Source organism: Phocoena phocoena, chromosome 3, assembly GCF_963924675.1.
Source record: "Phocoena phocoena chromosome 3, mPhoPho1.1, whole genome shotgun sequence".
NCBI classification, from domain to species: Eukaryota; Metazoa; Chordata; class Mammalia; order Artiodactyla; family Phocoenidae; genus Phocoena; species Phocoena phocoena.
In genome coordinates, this window is record NC_089221.1 from 26,437,253 (window position 1) to 26,463,215 (window position 25,963).

At 44.0% G+C, this 25,963-nt stretch overlaps 1 protein-coding gene across 1 annotated transcript in view; it reads left to right on the forward strand.

Moving 5' to 3' along the window:
* The first annotated feature begins 4,773 nt into the window (after positions 1-4,773).
* The window catches only part of PDZD2 (PDZ domain containing 2), a 237,287-nt gene continuing 216,097 nt past the window's right edge, over positions 4,774-25,963 (forward strand). Inside the window, exon 1 of the mRNA XM_065873632.1 lies at positions 4,774-5,249. Within this exon, the coding sequence (XP_065729704.1) occupies positions 4,774-5,249 (476 nt within the window). The remainder of the gene's footprint in view (positions 5,250-25,963) is intronic.

Sequence of the window (25,963 nt, forward strand, 5' to 3'; positions counted from 1 at the left end):
GGGCCCAGCCCGTGAGGGGCACTCAGTGAACATCTGTGGAATAAATCAGTAGTAAATATTTAATCAACATTTGTTTCCTTTTAAAATGTGAGCATTTCCTAAAAGTCAAGAGAGGAGTCCTATCCAGGAGGAAGGAAGATTAGACGGAGGTTGAGGAATTTGAACTTAGCAGAGGTTCGAATAGGAGAACATTTAGAATCCAGGACAGTTGGAAGCGGGAGTTAGTACAATAAGACAGTCCGGTGTAACTGGATTTTGAGGCAAGATCTGGAGAAGCCAGAAGACCCTTTCACACCGCCTGCCAGGTTCAGGATTTAGCCTTGGATTTCAGGTGACTCTGAGTCTGTGACTTTGAGCAGATGATTAGTTTCACTTAGTTCACTGTTTCTCTCCTTTTTTTTTTTTTTTTCCCATTATTGTCCCCCTCCTCTTACCCCGGAGAAAATTTTAATTTAATTTAAATTCTAACACAAGAAATTAAATACTAAGCAATAAGTGTTTGTCAGGTGGGATTGAGCTTTGCAGGGGAGGTGGGGCATTAACCATTATAATATCTGTTTTGTGGGTAATGTCACCCTGCTGAAAAAACATGGCTTAGCTAAAAGGGGATCCAAGAACTTTGGTCGATTCCAACACCACATTAGTAAATTACCTTGGGGACAGAAGCATTTATTTTTAAAGTTAAGGCTGTCAGCTTCAAGCTACTCAAAATTAATTTAAATTATCATGGTTGTTTGCTTGAGATAGGAAGCTAATTGGAGAATTATGTATGGTAGACAAAAGTGATCCTACCACTGCAGCAGACTGCCATGTCCACAAATTCTACTCCCTGTTGAAATGGATTGATCTTCAGGATGAGAAATTTTTAGACCTTTACACACATCAGCCATGGAGGGATGTTGTTATTTGTAACCATTTTCAGACTTCTGTGTCTTCTCTGGGTCAACATTCTGTTCACTGGAACAGTTGGTATTGGAAAGTTTCATGGGATATTGTGGAAGAACCACACTTTTCACAGTAGTATTGTAAGATTGTGTGTCTTTGCATATGCCTTGAGTCATCTCAAAATGTTGCAGTGTATGGGAGTGCTTCTACTTCCTTTATTTATAGAAAATCGCAGAAAAGGAGTTGATCAAATAGGGGGCTGGAAAGATTACTGGAAAATTCCTAATTATAGGTATGGAATTGACAGGTTATGTAGCCCATGAACACCTTAATAAGACTAAATCTCTTTGAGGGTGTCTGTACACTTGAAATAATTTTTCCTTTTCTGAAAACTCCTTCTCTGCCCTCACCACATTCAGGACCAGAGGGTGGGCTCCCAGCAGCCATACTGATACCTCATGACCCTGCCCCCTTGGCGATAACCAGTTAGACTACTGATAGACAAATGATCCAGTCTGAGCCAATTGGCTTTGCTCGCCTCCAATGTATTCATTAAAAACTTTTGAGCTGCAAAGAGCAGAAAACAACTCAAGGTAAAGTTTAAAGGGTTTTTTTTGTTTGTTTTTAGTTTTGTTTTGCTTTACCTTTTCTCTTTCTCTTTTTTTAAAATTTGAGTAGTTAAAATTTTCAAATGTAATGTATTATAAGAATTGATAGGGTCTTTCAGATCGAGGTGGGAGGGCAGTACAGCCCCATCTAGGATGGGTGAAATCCCAGATGCTGTGGGGAAGCTAGAGCATTCTCTCTCCCCAGTCTTGCCCCTCTGCCTTCTACCAATCATCTTTATTTTATTTCTTGGCAGGATGACTTTCTTTGCTCTTCAGTTCACAGAGCAGGTAGAATATTGCCATCCAGAGGTCCTATTTCAAAAGTTATAGTTCCTGCCACACCCTGGAGACTAGATCCCTTCTCTCAAGGTCTCTCCATTCTCAGAGAAGAAGTCTGTTCCAGATTGCATGAGATGCTCAGCCTGGGACCCATCAACAGGGGCTGGGGACTTATATTATGTGAACGTGGCTGCCAGGAATGTGCCTTCATTCTGTTAAGAGGGTGGTCATAGACTTGTTACCCACTAATTTCCGTTTATTTATGCATCTCCCACTAAACTATGAATGCCTTCAAGACAAGGAATTTGCCTTTTTGGTAGTATATTTTCAGTGCCAAGTTCAAGGTCTGGTTCTTAATAGATGTTCAGTAATACATGTTGCTTAAATACAAGTTGACATTGGGGAAAAAATTCTCTACTACTCTTAAGTTTGGTTCTCTTCAATCAGACTTATTTAATGAATACCTTACCCAAGATGTTTACTGTTTTCATATGTATGGAATCACCTGAACCGTGACTAACACCTTGAATCACCATCAAAATTTTAATTTTAAACCATCTTTAAAAAATTGTTTTAGGGACTTCCCTGGCAGTCCAGTGGTTAAGACTGCGCATCCACTGCAGGGGGCATGGGTTCTATCCCTGGTCTGGGAACTAAGATCCCGCATGCTGCAAAGCGTGGCCAGGAAACAAAAAATTGTTTTAAATTATTGAGTCTACAAGGTGACAGACACTGCGCTGAGGTAGGGAACGTATTGACGAACCAGACATTGCCACTATATTTGAGAACCTCTCTGTGGAGTGTGAGAGAACTTAGAGTTCATTTAGCTTAACTTTCTCATTTTACAGATGAGGAAACAGAGACTCAATAAGCGTTGTGAGGCCTGATGGAAAACGTTTTGATTTATTCGTAAGATTTTAATACGTCTGTGTGGAGTTACTTGTCAGTGAAAGGTGTTATGTATTTTGGCCAAAGGAGACATTCAGTTTTTGTCCACGTGTGGATTACCTTTTCTTTGATCTTGCCTTTCTTTTTAATAGGCACGTGATTATGTAGATGATATTTGCTAAGCTTTTGGTTTATTTGGAACCAATTAATAGCTGGCACTCGAGTTCTTTGGAAACTCACAACTTAACTCTATTGGAAATTTCTTTACGGTTACTGAGTATTAGTACTTATTATTGATGTGCTTCTGACACCTCTCCCATTTATTATTATTCCTTGTTAAATCACTTCCTTCCTGAGAAGGCTCGAGAATGTTTTCCATCTTTGATGGCACAGTTTATATTGACTTTCTCTGGGTGAAAGTGAAGTTCTGAGAAGAGACTGAAAGGAGTCATTTTTCTGTGTTTACAGAGGATGGAGGTGAAAATCTCTTCGGTGGAGGAGAATTGGCCACGGAATTCAATGAACCTGTCGCCGAGGGGGGATGGATTGTGTGCCGGGCGCTGTGCGTGTTCAGTGGGAGGGGATCATTGCCGCCCCCGCTGGGGAGCCGCACCTGTCACAGACGTGTGCAGCCTGGAGGGGGTGCATGGCTGTGTGAGCAGTGTGTCCAGGGCAAGCCAAGGAGCGGCCAGCGCTGCTCCCCCAGAAGCTTGGAGAAACATCTCTCTGCAGGAGATGGCTTCTGGGTTGGCCTAAGTGTAGGCTGGTTTCAACAGTTTTCCAAAGAAAAAGAAGCGAGGCGACTAAAGCTATAGGCTGTAAAGAGACATGATACCCTCTGAGTCTACATGATAAAGCCAGGACCCTCGACTAAACTTAGGACTGGCGGTGGTCTAGGGGAGAGCCTGCATCTCTCTGCAGTGTTGAGCGGCTCTTCTCCTCTTGGTAGCACCGTTAGAGCAGAGTTCTGGAATGGAAAGCCCTCCTGAGCATACACTTGGGCTGATCAAGGCGAATGGACATAGACTTGAACTTCCCAGGAATGTGAGTTCTCAAACATGTCCAGAACCCCCCTACACTCTTCCAGGGAGTCTTGTCACACAGAGCCTCCTGGGTGGATGTGAGTTGATGGGGGTTGTCCTGGCAAAAGCCGTCTCATTTCCCTACTGATCAGGGAAACTTCCTGGGGAAGATCAGCATTCCGGAGGTTTCTTGTCTGAGGGAAGGGTGTGTGTGCATGCGTGTGTATCTGTGCATTTGTGTGTACAGGTGTATTTTTGTGTGTATCTGTGTGTCTATATGTGCATCTCTTTATCTGTGTATAACTGTGTGTGTGCATCTGTGTATGAGTGTGTGTGTGTACATGTGTGTGCACAGGGTGGAGGGAACAAAGCCGTGGAATGGGGAGGGGCATTAGGTTCCTGACTCAAAAAGCAAACACAGGGCTTCCCTGGTGGCGCAGTGGTTGAGAGTCCGCCTGCCGATGCGGGGGACGCGTGTTCGTGCCCCGGTCCGGGAAGATCCCACATGCCGCGGAGTGGCTGGGCCCGTGAGCCATGGCCACTGAGCCTGCGCGTCCGGAGCCTGTGCTCTGCAACGGGAGAGGCCACAACAGTGAGAGGCCTGTGTACTGCAAAAAAAAAAAAGTTAAAAAGCAAACACAGTCCTTCTGTAATACTCTCCTGCCATGCATGCTGTGTCAGAAGGCTCACTGTTGTGACTGGAATTTTTTGTTTTTCCTCTTCCAGGTGTGAACGAGTCCAGGGGAGGTAGCCCTGTCGCTGCTGGTGGAACACCTCACTTCCAGGTCCTTTGCACGGGCCCCACTGTGAAATGAACCAAGCGCGGACTGGTCAGACACTTCCTTCCTTCCCTCATTGACACTCTGGGCCCAGTGATTGTTCCACTGTTGTTTTAATCGTGTCCCATCCTCCTCTTGCCAAAGCAAACAGCCAGAACTAGAGTAGGTCTTCCTTAGGCTTGTCTGCCAGCCTGAACATGAGCACAGGCAAAGCTGAGGACAGCCCGCGTTCCCGTGGGACGAGGGGCCCCACAGGGCCCAGCCCCCAGGAGTAGGTTCTCTCATAATGTTGGCGTCTGGGAGTCGCCAACCATGCCCATCACCCAGGACAATGCTGGGCTGCACCTGCCCCTCCTCTACCAGTGGCTGCAGAACAGCCTGCGGGAGGGCGGGGCCGGGCCGGAGCAGCGCCTCTGCCAGGCGGCCATCCGGAAGCTGCAGGAGTACATCCAGCTGAACTTTGCTGTGGACGAGAGTGCGGTCCCACCTGACCACAGCCCCACGGGGATGGAGATCTGTACTGTGTACCTCGCCAAGGAGCTGGGGGACGCAGAGACCGTGGGCCTTAGTTTTGGGAACATCCCTGTTTTCGGGGACTATGGAGAAAAGCGCAGAGGGGGCAAGAAGAGGAAAACCCACCAGGGCCCCGTGCTGGATGTGGGCTGCATCTGGGTGACAGAGCTGAGGAAGAACAGCCCGGCAGGGAAGAGTGGGAAAGTCCGACTGCGGGATGAGATCCTCTCCCTGAATGGGCAGCTGATGGTCGGAGTTGACGTCACTGGGGCCAGGTGAGTGGGGAGTGCCAGCTGGCGTGGGGGCAGGATGCGGAACCCTTGTGGTTCACTTATGCCTGATGCTGGGATCGGCGGCTGCTGAGGGCTGTGAGTCCTACTGTGGCGATTAGCCAGTGGCATTTATCTTACAGAGGGAAAATACACACTCTAAGTTGAAGTTTTTTGGTATTTATGTGTTTCTCTTTTTGCTTCCTTATCTCTTAGAAGACTCAGGCTCAAAGTTTCTCCTTTTTCCTTGAAACTTGGGTTAGAAAGAAGAGAAACAGTACATGATAAAAGTATGGGAAATGTCACATTGAGTTAGACCCTCTTTTCCATTCAACCTAGCATCTCACCTCTAATCGGAGCAACAGAGATTAGGTCCTGGTTATGTTTCCATCTGCCTGTCCCATATCACCTTTGTCACAGACTCACAGTCCAGAAGACCCTTGAGATGCTTAGAAATGTCTTTAGATAATCCCCCACCCCGCCAGTTTCCCCATCCTGGAAGATCCATTTGGATCTTATCTGAATGAACATATTTCTGTTTTCTACCCATGTGACAACCTACCGTGGCAGTAAGTTACGATTGGACTGTTCTGTTGTTTTCTGGGTGAGTTAGGGTCTCTAAGACCACTCTCAGCTTCAGTGATTTACTTGGGGAACTCACAGAGCTCAGAAAAGCTATTATACTCACAGTTACAGTTTATCACAATGAAAGGAATCAGATTAAAGTCAGCAAAGGTAAAGGGTGCATAGAGTAGAGTGCAGGAGAGACCAGGAACAAGCTTCCAGTTGTCCCCTCCTAGCAGAGCTGTACAGAAGCACTCAATTCTCTCAGCAATGATGTGTGACAACACTTAACGGAGTATTGTTAACCAGGCGAGTTTGCCCAAGCCTTGGTGTCCAGATTTTTTATTGGAGGTCAGTCACACAAGCACTCCATGCCTGTGTAGCTGACCTTAGTTACTAAGTATCCAGTCCTTTCAGAGACCAAACTAGTAACACATGGCCCAAAGCCGCCATCATAGATCACATTATTAGCATAAACTATCTGGTGTGGCCCAAGGCCCCAGGTATACAAAGACACAAGTCTTATCAGGCAGGATATTTCAAGAGCTTAGACGTTACCTCCCAGGAGCTGGTCAAGGGACATTCCTTTCTTTGGAATGCACAGGTATTGAATACCCCAAACCTGCCAAGTTAATCCATTACTGCACACCAGGGTTTTAACGATGGGTATATATGAAAGAGACAGGAAAAGAGAAGTTTGAAGATATTCTGAGATGCGTAAGTTTTGTCAAGCCTTCAGGGGCTCCTGTGAGGATGGATGTCTCCTATATCCCAGAAGGAGAGGATCATAGAGAGAAGGGCACCTTGGAAATCATGGTGACCTTTTGATGGGGGACACATCTAACCCGAGAAGACCTTGAAGAGAGAAAAACAGTGCAAAAATACCTTGACTTCAATCTTTTCCTTCCCTTCCGTCTCCTACCAGAGCTTCCCATCAGTGGGAATCAGCCAGGGGCAAGGGATCCCACTGATGTTGTTCATATGTGTGAGCCTCCTGGGACAAAAGGCAGGGTAGAAAAGGGCGGAGAGTGGATATGGGGCGGGGGCGTCAAACAAGAAGTCATTAGGCACATGCAACGTGGTCTGAGTTTAAACGGGCCAGTTCATGGAAAGGACATAGCACAGGGCTGGCTGGTTGATGTGAGTATTTACTCAGTAGACACCTTCACTAGTATTTCCTTTGGGTTGCCTCTTGGACTGATGGGATGCTCTTGGCTAATGGCTGAGTGCCTAACTGACAGTTCCTGGGAGATAACTGCTCATTTTCAAGGAGTGATGTTGCAGATAAATGTTTTTATTTGGGATTAGAGATTGCTCTTAGCAAAGAAGCAATGCTGACCACCGTAGCACTCAAGATGCTACAAGGACTTGATAAGGTGACTCTACTCCCTGGTGGTGGGTTCCTTAGGGTTAGAAGTGGGGATCTCTATGAGGCAGCCCTTTCAAAGCTATTCTTGAATGTCCTCATCATTTGCAGCTGTCTGATTTGAAAGGAGTGGGTTTGGATGGAGAGGTAGCAGGAGGAGCATGGAGGGCACATCCAGCAGGAGAGTGCTGTGGTCAGGAGCTGCAGCTCTGAAGCCAGACAACCGGGGCTGCCTCCCCAGGTTTCCCCACTTACCAGCTGGTCGACCTTGGGAAAATCATCCCTCTCAGACTCTGATTTCCCATCTGTGAAATAAGAACAAATATCTATTGATAACAATGACTAAATGATGAAATAATGCACATGTGGGGCTTAGTACTATGTCTAGTACAATAAATCGTTCTCAATAAAAGCATCAGGATGACTATTGTACGTGGAGAGTGTTTTGGAAGACTGGGATTTTCTTATCCAGGAGATTGGTGGAGTCTTTAGGACGTTGGAGAAAGTCTTCCCATACTTGGGAAATGTTCCTTATCTGTTTAGGAAGCTCTTCTCTTGTACTACTTAAGGCTGTGGAGTCTTTAAGAGGCAAAGTTTTCTGTCCCACGCTCTGAAAGTACATCTGGCCCTGGAATAAGATGGTTTGACAGCTACAGGGGAAGATTCCTTGGCGATTTTAATTTACTTGTTGGAGCAAGTGATAGGATGATGCCCATTTTGCAAAGAAAGAAGATACAGAAGATTAGAAAGGTGATGGGCTCAGGATCATGAGAAGATGGAACAAAGCACTAGACCCTTTCATGGAAGCTCTGAGGAAGGAGCAAGTATGATGTGATGGAAGAAGCAGTAGGACTGAGCCTGGGATTCTGGGTTCTCTCCACAGGTCTTCTGGAAACTAGCTTTGAGACCCTGGGTAAGTGTGTCAGGATAGCAGAGTGGGGATGGGAAGGAAGTTCGCCGCCTTTGCTAACATATTAGGAGAGATCTATGAAACATTTCACTTGGGCCACCTGAGCTGGTGTTTTGGTTCCAGAAGCCCGCAGAGGTGAAGTAGTGTTCCCGTGATGCCCAGCCAGTGATAACTGGCAGAGCCGACTCTCATTCTCCCTCTGCTGACTCCCAGCTGGATACCCGATCCAGTGCACCACTCCACCTAGGGTGGTCAGGAAGAAACATTCAGGCAGGTGTGGCCAGTTGGCATCTGGGCTAAAATAGCTGAAGAAGAGGAGCTTGGGGAATGGAAATAGGAAAAAGGTCAAGGAACAGGCCTGTGGGTGTTCTAAAATGTGCCTGGGATTTGTTTGAATCCAGTATGGTAAGACCTGCAGACGGGGAAACGACTGTCATGAAGGAAGAAGTTTATGCTCACAGATCCCTAGAAACAGGGAGCACAGCACACTTTGCAGGGCCACAGGGGGAAACACCAGCGTCGGTCAGGAGGCAGAGCGGGGAGAGGGGAAGGCACGGCCCAAAGCCTTTATTGGGGGTTTCAAGGGATGGATTGGGCGAGGCATGGTAGGTACACTGAGTAATCCTAGGATAGGATAGTTTGAGTAATTTTGGCAGGCTCTGAGCTATAGGGGTGGTCTCTAGTTGTCCAGTACCTGACCCCAGGTGATTTAGACAGGGACGTATGGGCTTGATGTGTAAGAGTTTGATAAAGAAGACAGCCTGGGTGTGGGCTCTGGGCTGGCTGGTTAGTGTAGCAAAGGCACATTCCCAGGGGAATTGTTTGCTATATCTAGGAATTAGCTGGCCCCAGGGTGGTTGGGGGGAGGGGACGGGGGAGGCAGTCTCTCCAGGATCAAAGCCCCAAACGCCAGAGCATCGAGAATACAGAAACTAAGGAAACAGTTACTGTACTGGGCTTCCAGGAATTTTCCATGGCTAAGGAAGTAAATCCTCCAAACATAACTTTCCTACTAGTGAACAGTCATGGTTCTGAACTTCCCTTCTCTGATGGGGCTATTGTGTGTGTGCTGGACGGTGAAGGGCCAGGTAAGGGAAGGTCTACCCAGAACCCCTCAGATGTAGGGGTAGGAGAAGGAGAAGGCCAAGACCCTCTGCTTGGTCTTCAAGACAGTATGAAAGTGAATCAAGTTATGAGGCAAGGGCTCCTGGAGTCCTGACTCCCCAATACCCGTAACAACCGGCAAGTTCACAAGACAGCAGAGACACGAGGTCGATTTTTCAAGATTCACTCCTTAGTTCTCTGGCATAATTATAAGAAATGCTGTTTATTTATTTTATTTTTTTACATCTTTATTGGAGTATAATTGCTTTACAATGATGTGTTAGTTTCTGCTTTATAACAAAGTGAATCAGTTATGCATATACACGTGTTCCCATATCTCTTCCCTCTTGCATCTCCCTCCCTCCCACCCGCCCTATCCCACCCCTCCAGGCAGTCACAAAGCACCCCGCTGATCTCCCTGTGCTATGCGGCTGCTTCCCACTAGCTATCTACCTTACGTTTGGTAGCGTAAAAATGCTGTTTATTGAGCAGTTGCTACCATAGGGACACTCTGCCACCCACTGTGATTTAATACATAGCACAGCTTTATAAAGGACAGCTTTAGGTGAGAACCTTGACCACAGAGAGGCCACGTAACTTTTCCAAGGTCACCTAAGAAAGCGAGAACCAGATGTGAACTTGGGTCAAGCTGCCACCACATTCTGTGTTCCTAACTTCTCTGCTGTACTACCTCAAATCTGCACCAGAGTTATACTTTGGTCCTGTCACCTTTACTCGTAAGCAACAGATTTCAGGTGTCAGTACACTAACATCCCTCCCGCCCCCCCCACCCCCCCCCCTCACCGACACAATAAGTCATCCACAATATCACTTGGAATTATAATAGGGGACACTCTTTTGGGCAATCCGTTCTGTTCCTTCTCTTGAGTTTGATTTAGAATTCAAAACTCCCTTAGATGATGTTATGGGGTGAATCATGTGTCCCACCCCCCAAATTCACACGTTGAAGTCCTAACCCCCCAGAACCTCAGAACGTGGCCTTATTTGGAAATAGGGTCATTGCGGATGTAATTAGTTAAGATGAGGTCGTATGGGAGTAAGGTGGGCCCCGATCTAATAGGACTAGTGTCCTTATAAAAAGGGCAGATCTGGGGATAGACACGCACACAGGGAGAATGCCACGTGAAGGTTGGCGCCGTGCTGCCTCAAGCCAAGGAATTACGAGAAGCTAAGAGAGGGACCTGGAACAGATATTTCTCCAGTACTCAGAGGGAGCATAGCTCTGCCAACACCTTGATCTTGGACTTTTAGCATCCAGAACTATACAACACATTTCTGTCGCTTAGGCCACTTGGTTTGTGGTACTTTATTTTGACAGCGCTAGCAAACTAGTGTACATGATGTTTTGACCCTGTCACCTATGGCCAGTGAGTTATTCAGGCAATTTCCTCCCCGACAAGGTCACTCTGGAAACTTTAGAGCACTGTGGATGTTTTCGGAAAAGAACACTCTAGAGATCGCATGTGTGCTGAGCATGGGAGAAGCAGGTGCCAAGTGTAGAAGATGAGGTCATGGTTGGCTTATTTTAAAAATTCGTTTAGGGTCAATTTGGAAAGTTCATCCCTGGGGGAAGAGCAGAGAACTCACAGCCATGAGTTTGACACCCTTCTGCACCCCAGAACCGGTTCCAAAGCTTAACCTGTGACTGTCCCCAAGTTGCAGATCCCTTTCTGCTTTTTCCTTGACTGACAATCACGAGGTCAGCAGTTTGCTTCCAGCATCCCCAAGTAGTGCTGGGAACCCCTCATTCTTTTGAGCGGTAACAGCATCATCGCAGAGTGAACTTCTAGGAAACTTTCTGAGACGGCGAGGGATACCAGTAACGTTTGATGTCACATGCCCCATCTGTCAGGCGTAGCTGGTAACACATGGAGGAAAGTTTTTGTCTGCGACTCTATCATACCTACTCTGGGGAAGGTGAGATTTTCTGGAATGTTCTGTATATGTCTTTTTGGCGACCGGAGAACTGGGAAGGTTTTTTAGATTATTTCCTGCAAGGGATACTTTGTAACCCCATTCCCTCCCTCCCTCCCTCCGCTAGCTTTCTATAAGTAAACCAGATCTGTTCCCTGCGGGACAGATTGTTCCAAATTGGTAACAAAATGTGGAATTAATTAAAACACAACCCACACACCAAAATAAAAACAAGTAGCCTTTTCTGAAAAGTAAAAGGGCCCATGTTCCACTTCAGATGTATTTTTCAGGATGTGAACCTCAAGTGGACTATTTTGTACATTAGTACATATGAGCAGGGCACAGAGCAAAGAACAGGGGCCTCAGAGAGGTGGACCTGACTCTCAGCCCCGCTTATTGGCTGTGTGGTAAGGTTACCTCAGCCATGGGAGGTTGATGCTTTCCCCAACAGGGTCATTTAGTGGGTGAGATAAGATGATTTATTTAATGTACCGAATAGGCCTCTGGCACATGGTAGATGTTCAATCAAAGGTAGCTTTTTTTTTTTTTTTTTTTTTTTTTTTTTAAATTTATTTATTTAATTTTGGCTGTGCTGGGTCTTCGTTTCTGTGCGAGGGCTTTCTCTAGCTGCGGCAAGCAGGGACCACTCTTCATTGCGGTGCGCGGGCCTCTCACTATTGCGGCCTCTCTTGTTGCGGAGCACAGGCTCCAGACGCGCAGGCTCAGTAGTTGTGGCTCACGGGCCCAGTCGCTCCGCGGCATGTGGGATCCTCCCAGACCAGGGCTCGAACCCGTGTCCCCTGCATTGGCAGGCAGATTCTCAACCACTGAGCCACCAGGGAAGCCCCCAAAGGTAGCTTTTAACACCCTTCCTGGTTGGCCTCAGGCGACCTGACCCCAGGGCACAGCATGAACCGAGAAAAAGCCCTTGAGTTTGAGGGTCAGAGAAGAGCCTAAAACTCTGTCAGTTTGCTCAGCAGGAAAGGGAATGATCTTCAGCCCAGAAACCGGGGTGATATTCAAACACTGAGCGACCTTTGTGGCGTGGGTACCAGCCTGTAGGAAAGGATGCCAGTGTATCCTGGCGCCCCGCAGAGCCAGACTGCACCTTTGAGTTACTGGGGTGTGAGATATATATGTGGTCCCAGGAGAGGGGCCAGGGTGCTGGGCTGGCAGGAGGACCTGGGGAGCTCAGGGCGACTGGCCAGCTGGTACAGGGGCGTTACTACTGGGCGAACCAGCTGAATGTCAGCCCTGGCCAGAGGTAACCTTCAGCACAGCACTAACTGCGTGTAAAATTAAATTTAGAGTTGTTACAAGCTCAGACACCGGTTACCCATGGCAACCCTGAGTTCCCTCTAGGTTATAGCAGATTTTAAACAGAGTGTCAGGAGGCTGCTAGAAGGTGTTGCTTGGAGAAATGACTGCAGGTAGTGATGTAGGAGATTGCAGGAAGGAAGAATTGCCAATTATAGCTTTATAATATAGTCTCTGGGGACATTACGCACGAGGGTCCTGCTTACCCGAATACTGTGCCCAGAGGCACCAGCGCTCTATTCAGGACTGTATATATAGTAAGAGGTAGTCATCATGATGACCTAGAACATTCAGGAAAGGTTAAATTATATTCATTTTTCGATTTAAGAAGCCAGAGAGGCGTGTAATACACTTCAGAAAGATTCCATTACAGAAGGTTAAAAGGAAAACAAATTTCAGCATTTAAAATTCAATTATCTGGAAAAGTCGTCACGTGGAACAGCCCATTCCCAAGGATGCGGCGTCAATGGAGCATTACAGGACCTTACATTCGTGCCCACTTCATTCTTCTCAGCCTGCTTTCCTCACATGCTATTGCATTTTATGTCTTGTTTTCTGGAAGGCAGCCCAGAGTTCATCCAAGTCCTATTTTATCATCGTACCAAGGAGGAAACTGAGGCTCCAGGAGGTGGTTTTCTGGGGTCAAGAATCTTCTTAAGAGAAGAGCAAGGACCAGAATTCAGGGCCTCTGGCTCAAATTCTAGAACTTTTTCTTCAACACTACAAACAGTAACCAATGAAATTAGAAAAAAAAATTTTTTGCACTTTACTGTTGACTGTAAGAAACAAATAGAAAATCAAGTTTTCCTACATATTTCTACATACATTCTCTAAATGGATGGTAGTTACATCTAGAACCTTCCTTCTCAACAAGAGTTTAACTTGTAGCAGCTTCATAAATGTGTAATTGATGACCCTTGGACTGAACTTTCCCTCAGGTCTTCCGAGCACTTTCCGGGCAAGGCTGTAGACCATCTTCTGCCATCGCCTGCCCTCTTGTGGTTGGAGTCGAGAATGGTGCTGGGCATTTTAGTCAAGCTTATTATTCATTCAGCTGTGTGGGTTTCTCAACTGTGGGGTTAGGATGACGTTTTCAGCCTTCAGAGCTCTCTCTAGAATGGGAACATCTGCGCCATCCCTCAGCAGAAAGGGACTCAGGCATCATCCCTCTCCTCTTTGGTACCTGGTGTCCTTGTGCTGCCCCCAGGAGGTGCCCCATCCCTGTTCCCCCCCATGACATCCCCTCCTAACACTCACAGCCCCGGTCCCCTACAAGTAGGTAAGTAGCTGATCTGATAAGCCCACTCGTGTTTAGCTCTTGGCGACAGACGGTGGGGGGAAGTTGTCCTTCCCCAGCCCAGCTTAAGCCTCCTGGAATCAGAAAGCCTCAGGGAAGGGTGAGTAGTAGGGCAATGTCAAACACTCCGCCAGCCAATGGGGTGGATTTCTTTAGAAACCTAGCATCTTTGGTGAGCCTTCAATTACAGCCTGCAGGCAACTCCGGGGCCACTTACAGAGCAGCTTTTCAAGGTCTGTTTGTTCTTGTGAGGGAAAAGATTACATTAAAGGAGCCACTTTTCATGATTGAAAAGTGGGTGAGGTTGCAGAGCTCCATCCAGAGATGCTCTTTCATTTCATCCCAGTGACCTGCTTCTCCTGGTACCCCCATCAGAGCCACTGCTGGGGGACTGCAGCCGTGGGAGATGGAAAACCCAAATCTCCCACTTGAGACACTCGCTTTGAAACTTTTAGCATTATTTTTGAGAATTGTTGTAACTGTAAACCATAAAGAGGAAAAAAGGATTAGATCATCTCAGTGTGATTATAGTCCTACCAGCCCGACTTCATACCCTTCTCTCTCTGGGCACTCCTGGACCATATTCAAGCATTTTGACTTCTACCTCATTTTCACGTCCAGGTATTAAATAAGTGATGAGCATTTTGATTCTCTCATTTTGAGCACCAGATGCCCTCAAGAGTTTTTCTTTTCCAAAAGGTCATTGTCCAAACTTCAGCACCTGTTTCGATCCTTGTTCCTCTCTAGTCTTTTGGAGTGGAGGCAGGTAACCATGTGGCCTGGCTTCGCTGTTCCTAATTAACCTGTTTGCCAAGCACAGAGGTTCAGAGACTTGAACTCCTGTCTTTTGGTGTTGGACTATGGGTTGCTGCCTTCTCCTGATGGGAATAAAATCTGATATTTTCAGGACCGTGTGTGTGTGTGTGTGTGTGTGTGTGTGTGTGTGTGTGTGTGTATCTTCTGTGCAAGTTATAATAAAACATGGGTTTTCAACAGTTACATAGATTTCTTCATGGGCTTCTTTTTTGATATACGATCTTCCTCCAAAGATTTTGAGGGTATGAGTTTAAGTTATATTATTTTAAATAAATGGTCGTGGAGAAGTGGCTTCTAGTGGCATTTTGGATGACTGGGCTTTCCAATGTTGAAATGGACAGAGCAACCCCCAGGTTGAGTATCCGGGTCCTTTGTATCCCTGAGCCACAGAAACCTGGATACAGGGGCATCAGCGATTCATCCCCATGTTATCTCATTCAGGGTTCTTTCTTCACCAGAGAAAGGATGGTTCTATCATTTACAATGTCTCTCGGGCTCAAATTTAGCCATTGGGGAGGTAGGGGAGGGAAAGGGAGGACCGAGCTATTTCCAAGGCTGAAGTGCCTATTTGTCCTGCCCTTAAGCTGGACTTGAAAGTTAGACCATTTAAATGGAGCTAGGATTTATTAAGAAACTTTTGACCTTTGGGCTCACAGATATATTTTCACAAATGTCCCAGAAGGAGGTCTGAACTGTTATCAGGGCAAGAGGAAGTAGGTGTCCTTCTTAAAAATTCAAGCTCCATTAAATACAGGTCTCTGTCAAATTGCATGGCAAGTCTAGAGGGTTTTCCCTGACTCAAGAGTTTTATTTAGTCCAGATGTCCATTCTCATGAGGTTCCTCTCTGACCCAGCAGAATAGGCAGAGAGGACTTAAATGGCAGTCACCAGAAATGCTTCTTGCTTGAGGAAGTTTGTCATCCAAGTGGGATGAGAAGAAGATCCATGGGGTAAGGGAAAAAATTAACATCTCAAGATATGTTTTTATCTTAAAAAAATAAGAAATTGAGCTTGGCTAATACTTTAGATATGGATTGACACTGGCATCCTTATTCGGTCTGTATGTCAGAGGATCCCATGTCCTGTGTGGTATGTGACGTGTCCTGAGGGAAGAAGAGGTGATCCACAAAGGTCCTCTCACCGATTAATTCACTTTTTTTTTTTGCGGTATGCGGGCCTCTCACTGTTGTGGCCTCTCCCATTGCGGAGCACAGGCTCCGGACGCGCAGGCTCAGCGGCCATGGCTCACGGGCCCAGCCGCTCCGCGGCATGTGGGATCTTCCCGGACCAGGACATGAACCCATGTCCCCTGCATCGGCAGGCGGACTCTCAACCACTGCGCCACCAGGGAAGCCCGATTAATTCACTTTTGACTCATTTCAAGGAAATATAGTTTACGTAGGCTCACTCAGTGAAGTAGGCTTATGAATTAATGTATGTGTTTTGTAGGATTTAAATTAACTTTACCAAATGAACAGATAAACTAAAATTCTTGAGGGGAAAAAAAAGAGGATTAAAAATAATTAATGCAGGTGTAAGCAAACCATAAGAAAATGGCTGGGTTGACCCTCTTTTTACCACTGGTATGTGCTCAACCACATTATAAGGTAAAATGATGACAATCTATTCAGAGTGACAAGAAGTCAGACAAAAAATTAAAATTCAAAGCTATCAAGAGACTATGTGGGGGCTTCCCTGGTGGCGCAGTGGTTGAGAGTCCGCCTGCCGATGCAGGGGACGCGGGTTCGTGCCCCGGTCTGGGAAGATCCCACATGCCGCGGAGCGGCTGGGCCCGTGAGCCGTGGCCGCTGAGCCTGTGCGTCCGGAGCCTGTGCTCCGCAACAGGAGAGGCCACAACAGTGAGAGGCCCGCGTACCAAAAAAAAAAAAAAAAAAAAAAAAAGAGACTATGTGAAATACAAACTTTCAGCCTCTATTATTAAAGAAAAACCTCACCGTAAGCATAGACTGTACTTGAGATAATCCCCAATGATGGTAGGAAGTCATGATAATTAACAAGATATTTAAAATCTAAATATCCACCATGAATACAAATAGTGTTAAATGTTTTAGCAATGTTTAAAATTATGCAATACTAAATCTAGTCCAGAATTTTAGTAAACTGAATATTTTACAAACCTATTTGGAATTTCTTTTTACTTAATGGCTTAAGGCAAAACGTCACATGCCATTAGGAAAACCCTCATCCTCACTGATGTGGTAAAAATAGCTAAAATAATACATAGAAGACAATATAGCTACAAAATAAAATGCCTGATTTTGTCAGCAAATTCTACTAAAAGGTACACAGAAACATCGCTGAAGTTTTAAAGAAACAGTATGCCATGTGGCAGTTTGCTGTATGGTTTGAGAAAAGTACGGCCGTTTCTCACATGTTCCAAATAAGGGGATTTGCTTCGTTCTGCTTCACTAGTGCAATAGGACACCTACTTATGCATGAGTCACTGAAGAAGAGAGGTACCAGAAAGGATATATTTTCAAAAGGCAGTGACTTCGTTAGTTAAAATAATGCTTTATGGGGAAATTATATAAGGTAACAGCTGCTTTGATTAGAATTTTAAATTCGGGGTAAGGTTATAAAAATAGGTCAGAACATGAAACTGATTCACTGCATTGGTCCTAGGAAAGTTGATACAGCCAAGAAGCTAAAGACAGAAGTGCCCAAAATGCTAAAGAATGTCATCAGTGTGGTTAATTTTGTAAAAATAAGACTTTTAAAATTAGTAGAATTTTTACCCTTCTCTGTAATAAGATGGGGAATGACCATGGAAATGTTTTACGCTGTAGAGGTCTGATGTTTATCTTGAGGCAATGCATTTAGAGTAATCCAACTTAAAGTTGGCTGTGCAGTTTTTCTCTTCTGCAAAAAAGACAGTTGTTTCAAATTTACCCACTTTATCTATGAACAAGTGGTTCTCAATGGCCTGCTTTCTGGAGGCTATTTTTAAAAAAAATTTTATTGGAGTATAGTTGCTTTACAATGTTGTGTTAGTTTCTGCTGTACAGCAACGTGAATCAATTATACATATACATATATCCCCTATTTTTTAGATTTCCTTCCCATGTAGGTCACCACAGAGCATTGAGTAAAGCTCCCTGTGCTATACAGTAGGTTCTCATTAGTGATCTATTTTATACATAGTAGTGTATATATATCAGTCCTAATCTCCCAATTCATCCCACCCCCTGCTTCCCCTCCTTGGTATCCATGAGTTTGTTCTGTACATCTGTGTCTCTATTTCTGCTTTGCAAGTAAGTTCATTTGTACCATTTTTCTAGATTCCACATATAAGCTATATTATACGGTATTTGTTGTTCTCCTTCTGACTTACTTCACTCTGTATGACAGTCTGTAGGTCTGTTCACATCATCCATATCAAATGGCCCTATTTCCTTCCTTTTTATGGCTGAGTAATAGTCTATTGTTTATATGTAGCACATCTTCTTTATGCATTCCTCTGTTGATGGACACTTAGGTTGTTTCCATGTCCTGGCTATTGTAAATAGTGCTGCAGTGAACATTGGGGTGCATGTATCTTTTTGAATTATGGTTTTCTCTGAGTATATGCCCAGGAGTTGGAATGCTGGGTCATATGGTAGTTCTATTTTTAGTTTTTTGAGGAACCTCCTACTGTTCTCCATAGTGGCTGTATCAATTTTCATTCCCACCAACAGTGTAGGAGGGTTCCCTTTTCTCCACATTTACTGTTTGTAGATTGTTTTTGGTGGTAGCCATTCTGACTGGTGTGAGGTGATACCTCACTGCAGTTTTGATTTGCATTTCTCTAATAATTAGTGACGTTGAGCACTAATTATTAGTGCCTCATGTGCCTCTTGGCCATCTGAATGTCTTTTTGGAGAAATGTCTATTTAGAACTTCCTCCCAGTTTTTGACTGGGTTATTTGTTTTTTTGACATGGAACTGCCTGAGCTGTTTGTATATTTTGGCGATCAATTCCTTGTCAGTTGTTTTGTTTGCAAATATTTTCTCCCATTCTGAGGGTTGTCTTTTCATTTTGTTTATGGTTTCCTTTGCTGTGCAAAAGCTTGTAAGTTTCATTAGATCTCATTTGTTTATTTTTGTTTTAACTTTCATTACTCTAAGAGGTGGATCAAAAAAGATCTTTCTGCAATTTATGTCAGAGAGTATTCTGCCTATGCTTTCCTCTAAGAGTTTTATACTGTCTGACCTTACATTTAGGTCTTTGATCCATTTTGAGTTTATTTTTGTGTACGGTGTTAGGGAGTGTTCTAATTTCATTCTTTTACATGTAGCTGTCCAGTTTTCCCAGCATTGCTTATTGAAGAGACTGTCTTTTCTCCATTGTATATTCTTCCCTCCTTTGTCATAGATTAGCTGACCATAGGTGTGTGGGTTTATCTCTGGGCTTTCTATCCTGTTCCATTGATGTATATTTCTCTTTTTGTTCCAGTACCATACTGTCTTGAGTACTGTAGCTTTGTAGTATAGTCTGAAGTCAGGGAGCCTGATTTCTCCAGCTCCATTTTTCTTTCTCAAGACTGCTTTGGCTATTCGGGGTCTTTTGTATTTCCATACAAATCGTAAAATTTTTTGTTCTAATTCTGTGAAAAATGCCATTGGTAATTTGATAGGGATTGCATTGAATCTGTAGATTGCTTTGGGTAGGATAGTCATTTTCACAATATTGATTCTTCCGATCCAAGTACATGGTATATCTCTCCATCTGTTTGTGTCGTCTTTCATTTCTTTCATCAGTATCTTATAGTTTTCTGAGTACAGGTCTTTCACCTCCTTAGGTAGGTTTATTCCTAGGTATTTTATTCTTTTTGTTGCAATGGTAAATGGGATTGTTTCCTTAATTTCTCTTTCTAATCTTTCCTTGTTAGTGTATAGGAATGCAAGAGATTTCTGTGTATTAATTTGGTATCCTGCAACTTTACCAAATTCATTGATTAGCTCTAGTAGTTTTCTGGTAGCATCTTCTGGATTTTCTATGTATAGTATCATGTCATCTGCAAACAGTGACAGTTTTACTTCTTCTTTTCCAATTTGTATTCCTTTTATTTCTTTTTCTTCCCTGATTGCAGTGGCTAGGACTTCCAAAACTATGTAGAATAATAGTGGTGAGAGTGGACATCCTTGTCTTTCTCCTGATCTTAGAGGAAATGCTTTCAGTTTTTCACCATTGAGAAGATGTTTGCCGTGAGTTTGTCACATATGCGCTTTATTATGTTGAAGTAGGTTCCCTCTATGCCCACTTTCTGGAGAGTTTTTGTCATAAATGGGTGTTGAATTTGTCAAAAGCTTTTTCTGCATCTATTGAGATGGTCATATGGCTTTTATTCTTCAATTTGTTAATATGGTGTATCACATTGATTTGCTTGTATTAAAGAATCCTTGCATCACTGGGATAAATCCCACTTGATCATGGCATATGATCCTTTTAATGTGTTGTTGGAGTCTGTTTGCTAGTATTTTGTTGAGGATTTTTGCATCTGTGCTCATCAGTGATATTGGCTTGTAGTTTTCTTTCTTGTGGCATCTTTATCTGGTTTTGGTATCAGGGTGATGGTGGCCTCACAGAATGTGCTTGGGAGTGTTCCTTCTGTGAATTTTTAGAAGGGGTTGAGAGGAATAGGTGTTAGCTCTTCTCTAAATGTTTGACAGAATTTGCCTGTGAAGCCATATGGTCCTGGACTTTTGTTTGTTGCAAGATTTTAAATTACAGTTTCAATTTCATTACTTGTGATTGGTCTGTTCATATTTTCTGTTTCTTCCTGGTTCAATCTTGGAAGCTTATACCTTTCTGAGAATTTGTCCATTTCTTCCAGGTTGTCCATTTTATTGGCATATAGTTGTTTGTAGTATTCTCTTATGATGCTTTGTATTTCTGTGGTGTCTGTTGTAACTTCTCCTTTTTCATTTCTAATTTTATTGATTTGAGTCCTCTCCCTTTTTTTCTTGATGAGGCTAGCTAAAGGTTTATTGATTTTGTTTATCTACTCAGAAAACAAGCTTTTAGTTTCATTGATCTTTGCTATTGTTTTCTTCATTTCTATTTCATTTATTTCTGCTCTGATCTTTATGATTTCTTTCCTTCTACTAGCTTTGGGTTTTGTTTGTTCTTCTTTCTTTAGTTGCTTTAGGTGTAAGCTTAGGTTATTTATTTGAGATTTTTCTTGTTTCTTGAGGTGAGATTGTACTGCTATAAACTTGCATATTAGAACTGTTTTTGCTGCGTCCCATAGGTTTTGAGTCATTGTGCTTTCATTGTCATTTGTTTCTTGGTATTTTTGTATTTCCTCTTTGATTTCTTCAGTGATCCATTGGTTATTTTGTAGCATATTGTTTAGCCTCCATGTGTTTGTATTTTTTACAGTTTTTTCCTGTAATTGATTTCTTTATTTTTTGAATTAATTAATTAATTAAATTTAATTTTTTGACTGTGTTGGGTCTTTGTCGCTGCACGTGGAATTTCTCTAGTTGCAGCGAGTGGGGGCTGCTCTTCGTCATGGTGCAAAGCCTTCTCATTGTGGTGGCTTCTCGTTGCAGAGCACGGGCTCTAGGCGCGTGGGCTTCAGTAGTTGTGGCATCTGGGCTCAGTAGTTATGGCTCGCGGAGTCTAGAGCGCAAGCTCAGTAGTTGTGGCACACAGGCTTAGTTGCTCCGCGGCATGTGGAATCTTCCCAGACCAGGGCTCAAACCCCTGTCCCCTGCATTAGCAGGTGGATTCTTAACCACTGCACCACAAGGGATGTCCCTGTAATTGATCTCTAATCTCATAGCACTGTGTCGAAAAAGAAGCTTGATACAATTTCAGTTTTCTTAAATTTACCAAGGCTTGATCTGTGACCCAAGCTGTGGTCTATCCTGGAGAATGTTCCATGTGCACTTGAGAAGAAAGTATATTCTGCTGCTTTTGGATAGAATGTCTTATAAATATCAATTAATTCTATCTGGTCTAATGTGTCATTTAAGGCTTGTGTTCCCTTATTAGTTTCCTGTCTGGATGATCTGTCCGTTGGTGTAAGTGGAGTGTTAAAGTCCCCCACTATTATTGTGTTATTGTCTATTTCCCCCATTTTTAAATTTTTTTTCTGTGGTATGCGGGCCTCTCACTGTTGTGGCCTCTCCCATTGCGGAGCACAGGCTCCGGACGCGCAGGCCCAGCAGCCATGGCTCACAGGCCCAGCCGCTCCGTGGCGTGTGGGATCTTCCCAGACCAGGGCATGAACCCATGTCCCCTGCATCGGCAGGCGGACTCTCAACCACTGCGCCACCAGGGAAGCCCTATTTCCCCTTTTATGGTTGTTAGCATTTGCCTTATGTATTGAGGTGCTCCTCTGTTGGGTGCATGAACATTTACAATTGTTATATCTTCTTCTTGGATTGATCCTCTGATCACTGTGTAGTTTCCTTCCTTGTCTCTCGTAACAGTCTTTATTTTAAAGTCCATTTTGTCTGATATGAGTATTGGTACTCCAGCTTTCTTTTGATTTCCATTTGCATGGAATACCTTTTTCCATCCCCTCACTTTCAGTCTGTATGTGTCCCTAGGTCTGAAATGGGTCTCTTGTAGGCAGCATATATATGGGTCTTGTTTTTGTGTCCATTCAACCAGTCTATGTCTTTTGGTTGGAGCATTTAATCCATTTACATTTAAGGTAATTATCAATATGTATGTTCCTATTGCCATTTTCTGAATTGTTTTGGGTTTGTTTTTGTAGGTCTGTTTTCTTCCCTTCCTCTTTTATTTCTCTGGTACTTCTTGCCTAGAGAAGTTCCTTTAGCAATTATCGTAAAGCTGGTTTCGTGGTGGTGAATTCTCTTAGCTTTTGCTTGTCTGTAAAGCTTTTGATTTCTCTGTCGAATCTGAATGAGAGCCTTGCTGGGTAGATTATTCTTGGTTATAGGTTTTTCCCTTTCATCACTTTAAATATATCTTGCAACTCCCTTCAGGGCCTGCAGAGTTTCTGCTGAAAAATCAGCTGATAACCTTATGGGGATTCCCTTGTGTGTTATTTGTTGCTTTTCCCTTGTTGCTTTTAATATTTTTTCTTTGTAGTTAATTTCTGTTCGTTTGATTAATATGTGTCTCAGTGTGTTCCTCCTTGGGTGTATCCTGTATGGGACTCTCTGTGCTTCTTGGACATAGGTGACTATTTCCTTTCCCATATTCGGGAAGTTTTCGACTATGAGCTCTTCAAATATTTTTTTTCAAATCAGGCCCTTTCTCTTTTTCTTCTTTTTCTTGGACCCTTATAATTTGAATGTTGGTGCATTTAATGTTGTCCCAGAGGTCTCTGTGACTGTCCTCATTTCTTTTCATTCTTTTTTCTTTATTCTGTTCTGCGGCAGAGAAGGTCACTTACCCGTTCTTATGCCTCCATTATTCTGCTATTGATTCCTTCTAGTGTATTTTTCATTTCATTATTTATCTCTGTTTGTTTGTTCTTTAGTTCTTCTAGGTCTTTGTTAAACTTTTCTTTATCTTCTCGACCCGTGCCTCCATTCTTTTTCCAAGATCTTGGATCATCTTTACTATCATTACTCTGAATTCTTTTTCAGAGAGATTGCTTAACTCCTCCTCAGTTAGTTGTTCTTGTAGGTTTTTATCTTACTCCTTCATCTGCAGCATATTTCTCTGCCATCTCATTTTGTCACACTTACTGTGTTTGTGGTCTCCTTTCTGCAGGCTGCAGGATTGCGGTTCCTCTTGCTTCTGGAATCTGCTCCCTGGTGGGTGAGGTTGGTCCGGAGGCTTGTGACATTATCCCATTGATAGGGGGTTTGATTGGTGTTGTGGTGATCAGAGCCTGTGCTAGATATTGAGCCGGGCCTCGGTTGTCACTGCCCTGTCAGGGGTGTGGTCTGCTCCCTAGTTGTTGGAGTAGGGGCCCCCAGAACTGTTTCTTAGCTGTGATTCTGATCTGTGGTGCAACGTAGGTGGGATTGGAGCACTGCCACTGGGAGGGAAGCCACTGAGTTTTCCTCCTTTGGAGCTGTTCATCTGTGAATGTGCTCTGTTCCCTTCACAAGCTGTGTGAGCTCACAAAGTGGACTGTTGTTGGCACTGTTCTCAGTCCTGCCTTAACTGTGAGTATGCCGGAAAATTGCCCTGGTGACTCTCAGGCGTTGTTTTCACCCAGCCACTGGTGCAGGTCCACTGAGGTTAGGTCCCAGTACTGCGGTAGTCATGCACCTGGACCCACTGTGGGAGCTATGGAGGCAGCTTGCACTTTGGTCTGTCCCTACCTCCACGTGTACATGCCCGCAGAGCTTACAGCTGTAAAGCCAGACCTGTTCCAGTTGCAAGAGTACTTGTTGTCCTTTCAGATGTTTCACAGGCACTGAATTTAGGAAGCCATCAGTGGAGGTGTAACTCCACAGTTCACACAGCCGTGAGGAGAGATTTCAGCTCTTCTTCTTTAGTCACATAGCCCCTGGGGCTCAGCTGTGGTTTCAGTCCCTCCTTTGGGCAAATTTCTTAGTGGGGGAGCTATCTGTGCCCTCCTGGGACAGCGGGACAGGTCCCTGCACCCACTGGCAGATTTCCTAGTAGTGAGTGGTTTCTGCATGCTCCTGGGATGGCAGGCAGCTCCTGGCACTTGCTGACAGATTTCCTAGTGGGGGGAGTTATCCGCCTCTTCCCAGAACAGCAGGGCAGGTCCCAGCACCCACTGGTGGATTTCCCAGTAGCGAGAGCTGTCCATGCCCTCCCGGGACAGCAAGGTGGGTTCTGACATGCACTGATGGATTTCCCAGTCACGGAAGCTGGCCATACCCTCCTGGGACAGCATGGGCAGGTTCTGGGGCCCACAGCCTGGAGGCTATTTTTGCAAACGCAAACACACATAACCTGTCTTTTCAAGGTAAAGATGATACTGCAACAACGATAAGAAAGTAGTAACTACTATTTGAAAGAAATTCATGCTATGGAAAGAGCATTTTCAAAACGGATTTTTGGAAGTGTTTCCATGCTTATTACTTTTCTCCCCCAAAATGCTATGTTTGCCACCAAAATGTTTCATATGCACATATTTGAAATCTTGAGAACAAAATTTTCTATTTTTTAAATCTTCCAAAGAATTTTACAAAACTTATATGTTAAAAACTATTTTAAAAGACAGTACCTCTCAATAACTTGGCAAGAAAAACTCAACCAAGTTGAAAATTAACACACAGTTTTAACCAAAACCTTTGCACAAGTGGTAGATGAGGCTGCAAAATGAATATTACTTTTTATTAGGTGCTGCCACTAATGTATTGTTTCCATTTGGAGCTCCCGATCCTTGTGAGATAGCTTCAGCTGTGGCAGCCTTTAAAACCAGCATCGATTGGTTCTGAACTTCAGACCGTACTTGTGAATTATCACATTCCAAAATGTTAAGCCAAGTTTTTGAAGACCTTGGAGTGTATTTAACTGTATAGCTTTCACTAAAAATAATATTCACTTTATGTAATTTATTTTAGTAAAGGTGGAAAAAGATTTTAAAATATTAAGCACTTCGTATTAAGTGTATATTTTTAAAATGTAGCTTTTTCACATATGTTTTGTAATGTATCTAATGTATTAGTACAATAGTACCTGTACACGTTAAATAAATAAACATATATATATGGGGTGCATGCTCACATGTTTTTTTCTGAGAATCATGAGGAATCAGCATTTCCAGAGTAGTCCTCTCACAGGTACAAAGGTTAGCCCTATCCCCTAAGGAAATGTCTCATTTGAGATCTGTGGGATCTAGATGTTTCTCATCAGCCCCATGCCCACCACTCCTCCTTGACTGGCTCTCCAGACGGCTGGTTTCTGCAGGCTCTGCAGGCATGCACCCTCTTCCTAAGCCCTCCCAGTTCCCCCGTACTTGCTTTCCAGGGGGCCCCTGAGTTCCCACCATGGGGTGTCCCGGTCAGCCGTCCCACCAAAAGCACAGACACCCTGGCTGCACTCCTCTTGCTAACTGCTTGCTCCCTGGACCATTTTGTGAGGTCTCTTTGTCTGATTATTCTTCCCTTTATTCATTCCAGAGCAGCATATTTATAAAGCTATTAATTCCTCAGGTACCCAGTCCCTCGCCCCACACTAATCTTTATTTCAGTGGCAACATTAAAACAATGTTGAAGTGGCATTTTAAAGGAAAGAATGACTTACAGTTCTACTACCCTAATTCTCAATTAATTTAATTTTTCTATGTTAATACCTAAGCTGTGACCATGCACATATAGCCCCACCACGCTAACCCAGTAGATTCATCTATTTCCATCTCATCTATGTTCATCTGCAATATATAATTTTCAGACTACCTTTCTTAACTATTATTTTACCATTGGAAAGTAATGCTTGTACGTGGCAAAACGTTCAAGTAGAACAGAATGTTCACAGTAGACAGTGAGTGAGAATTCTG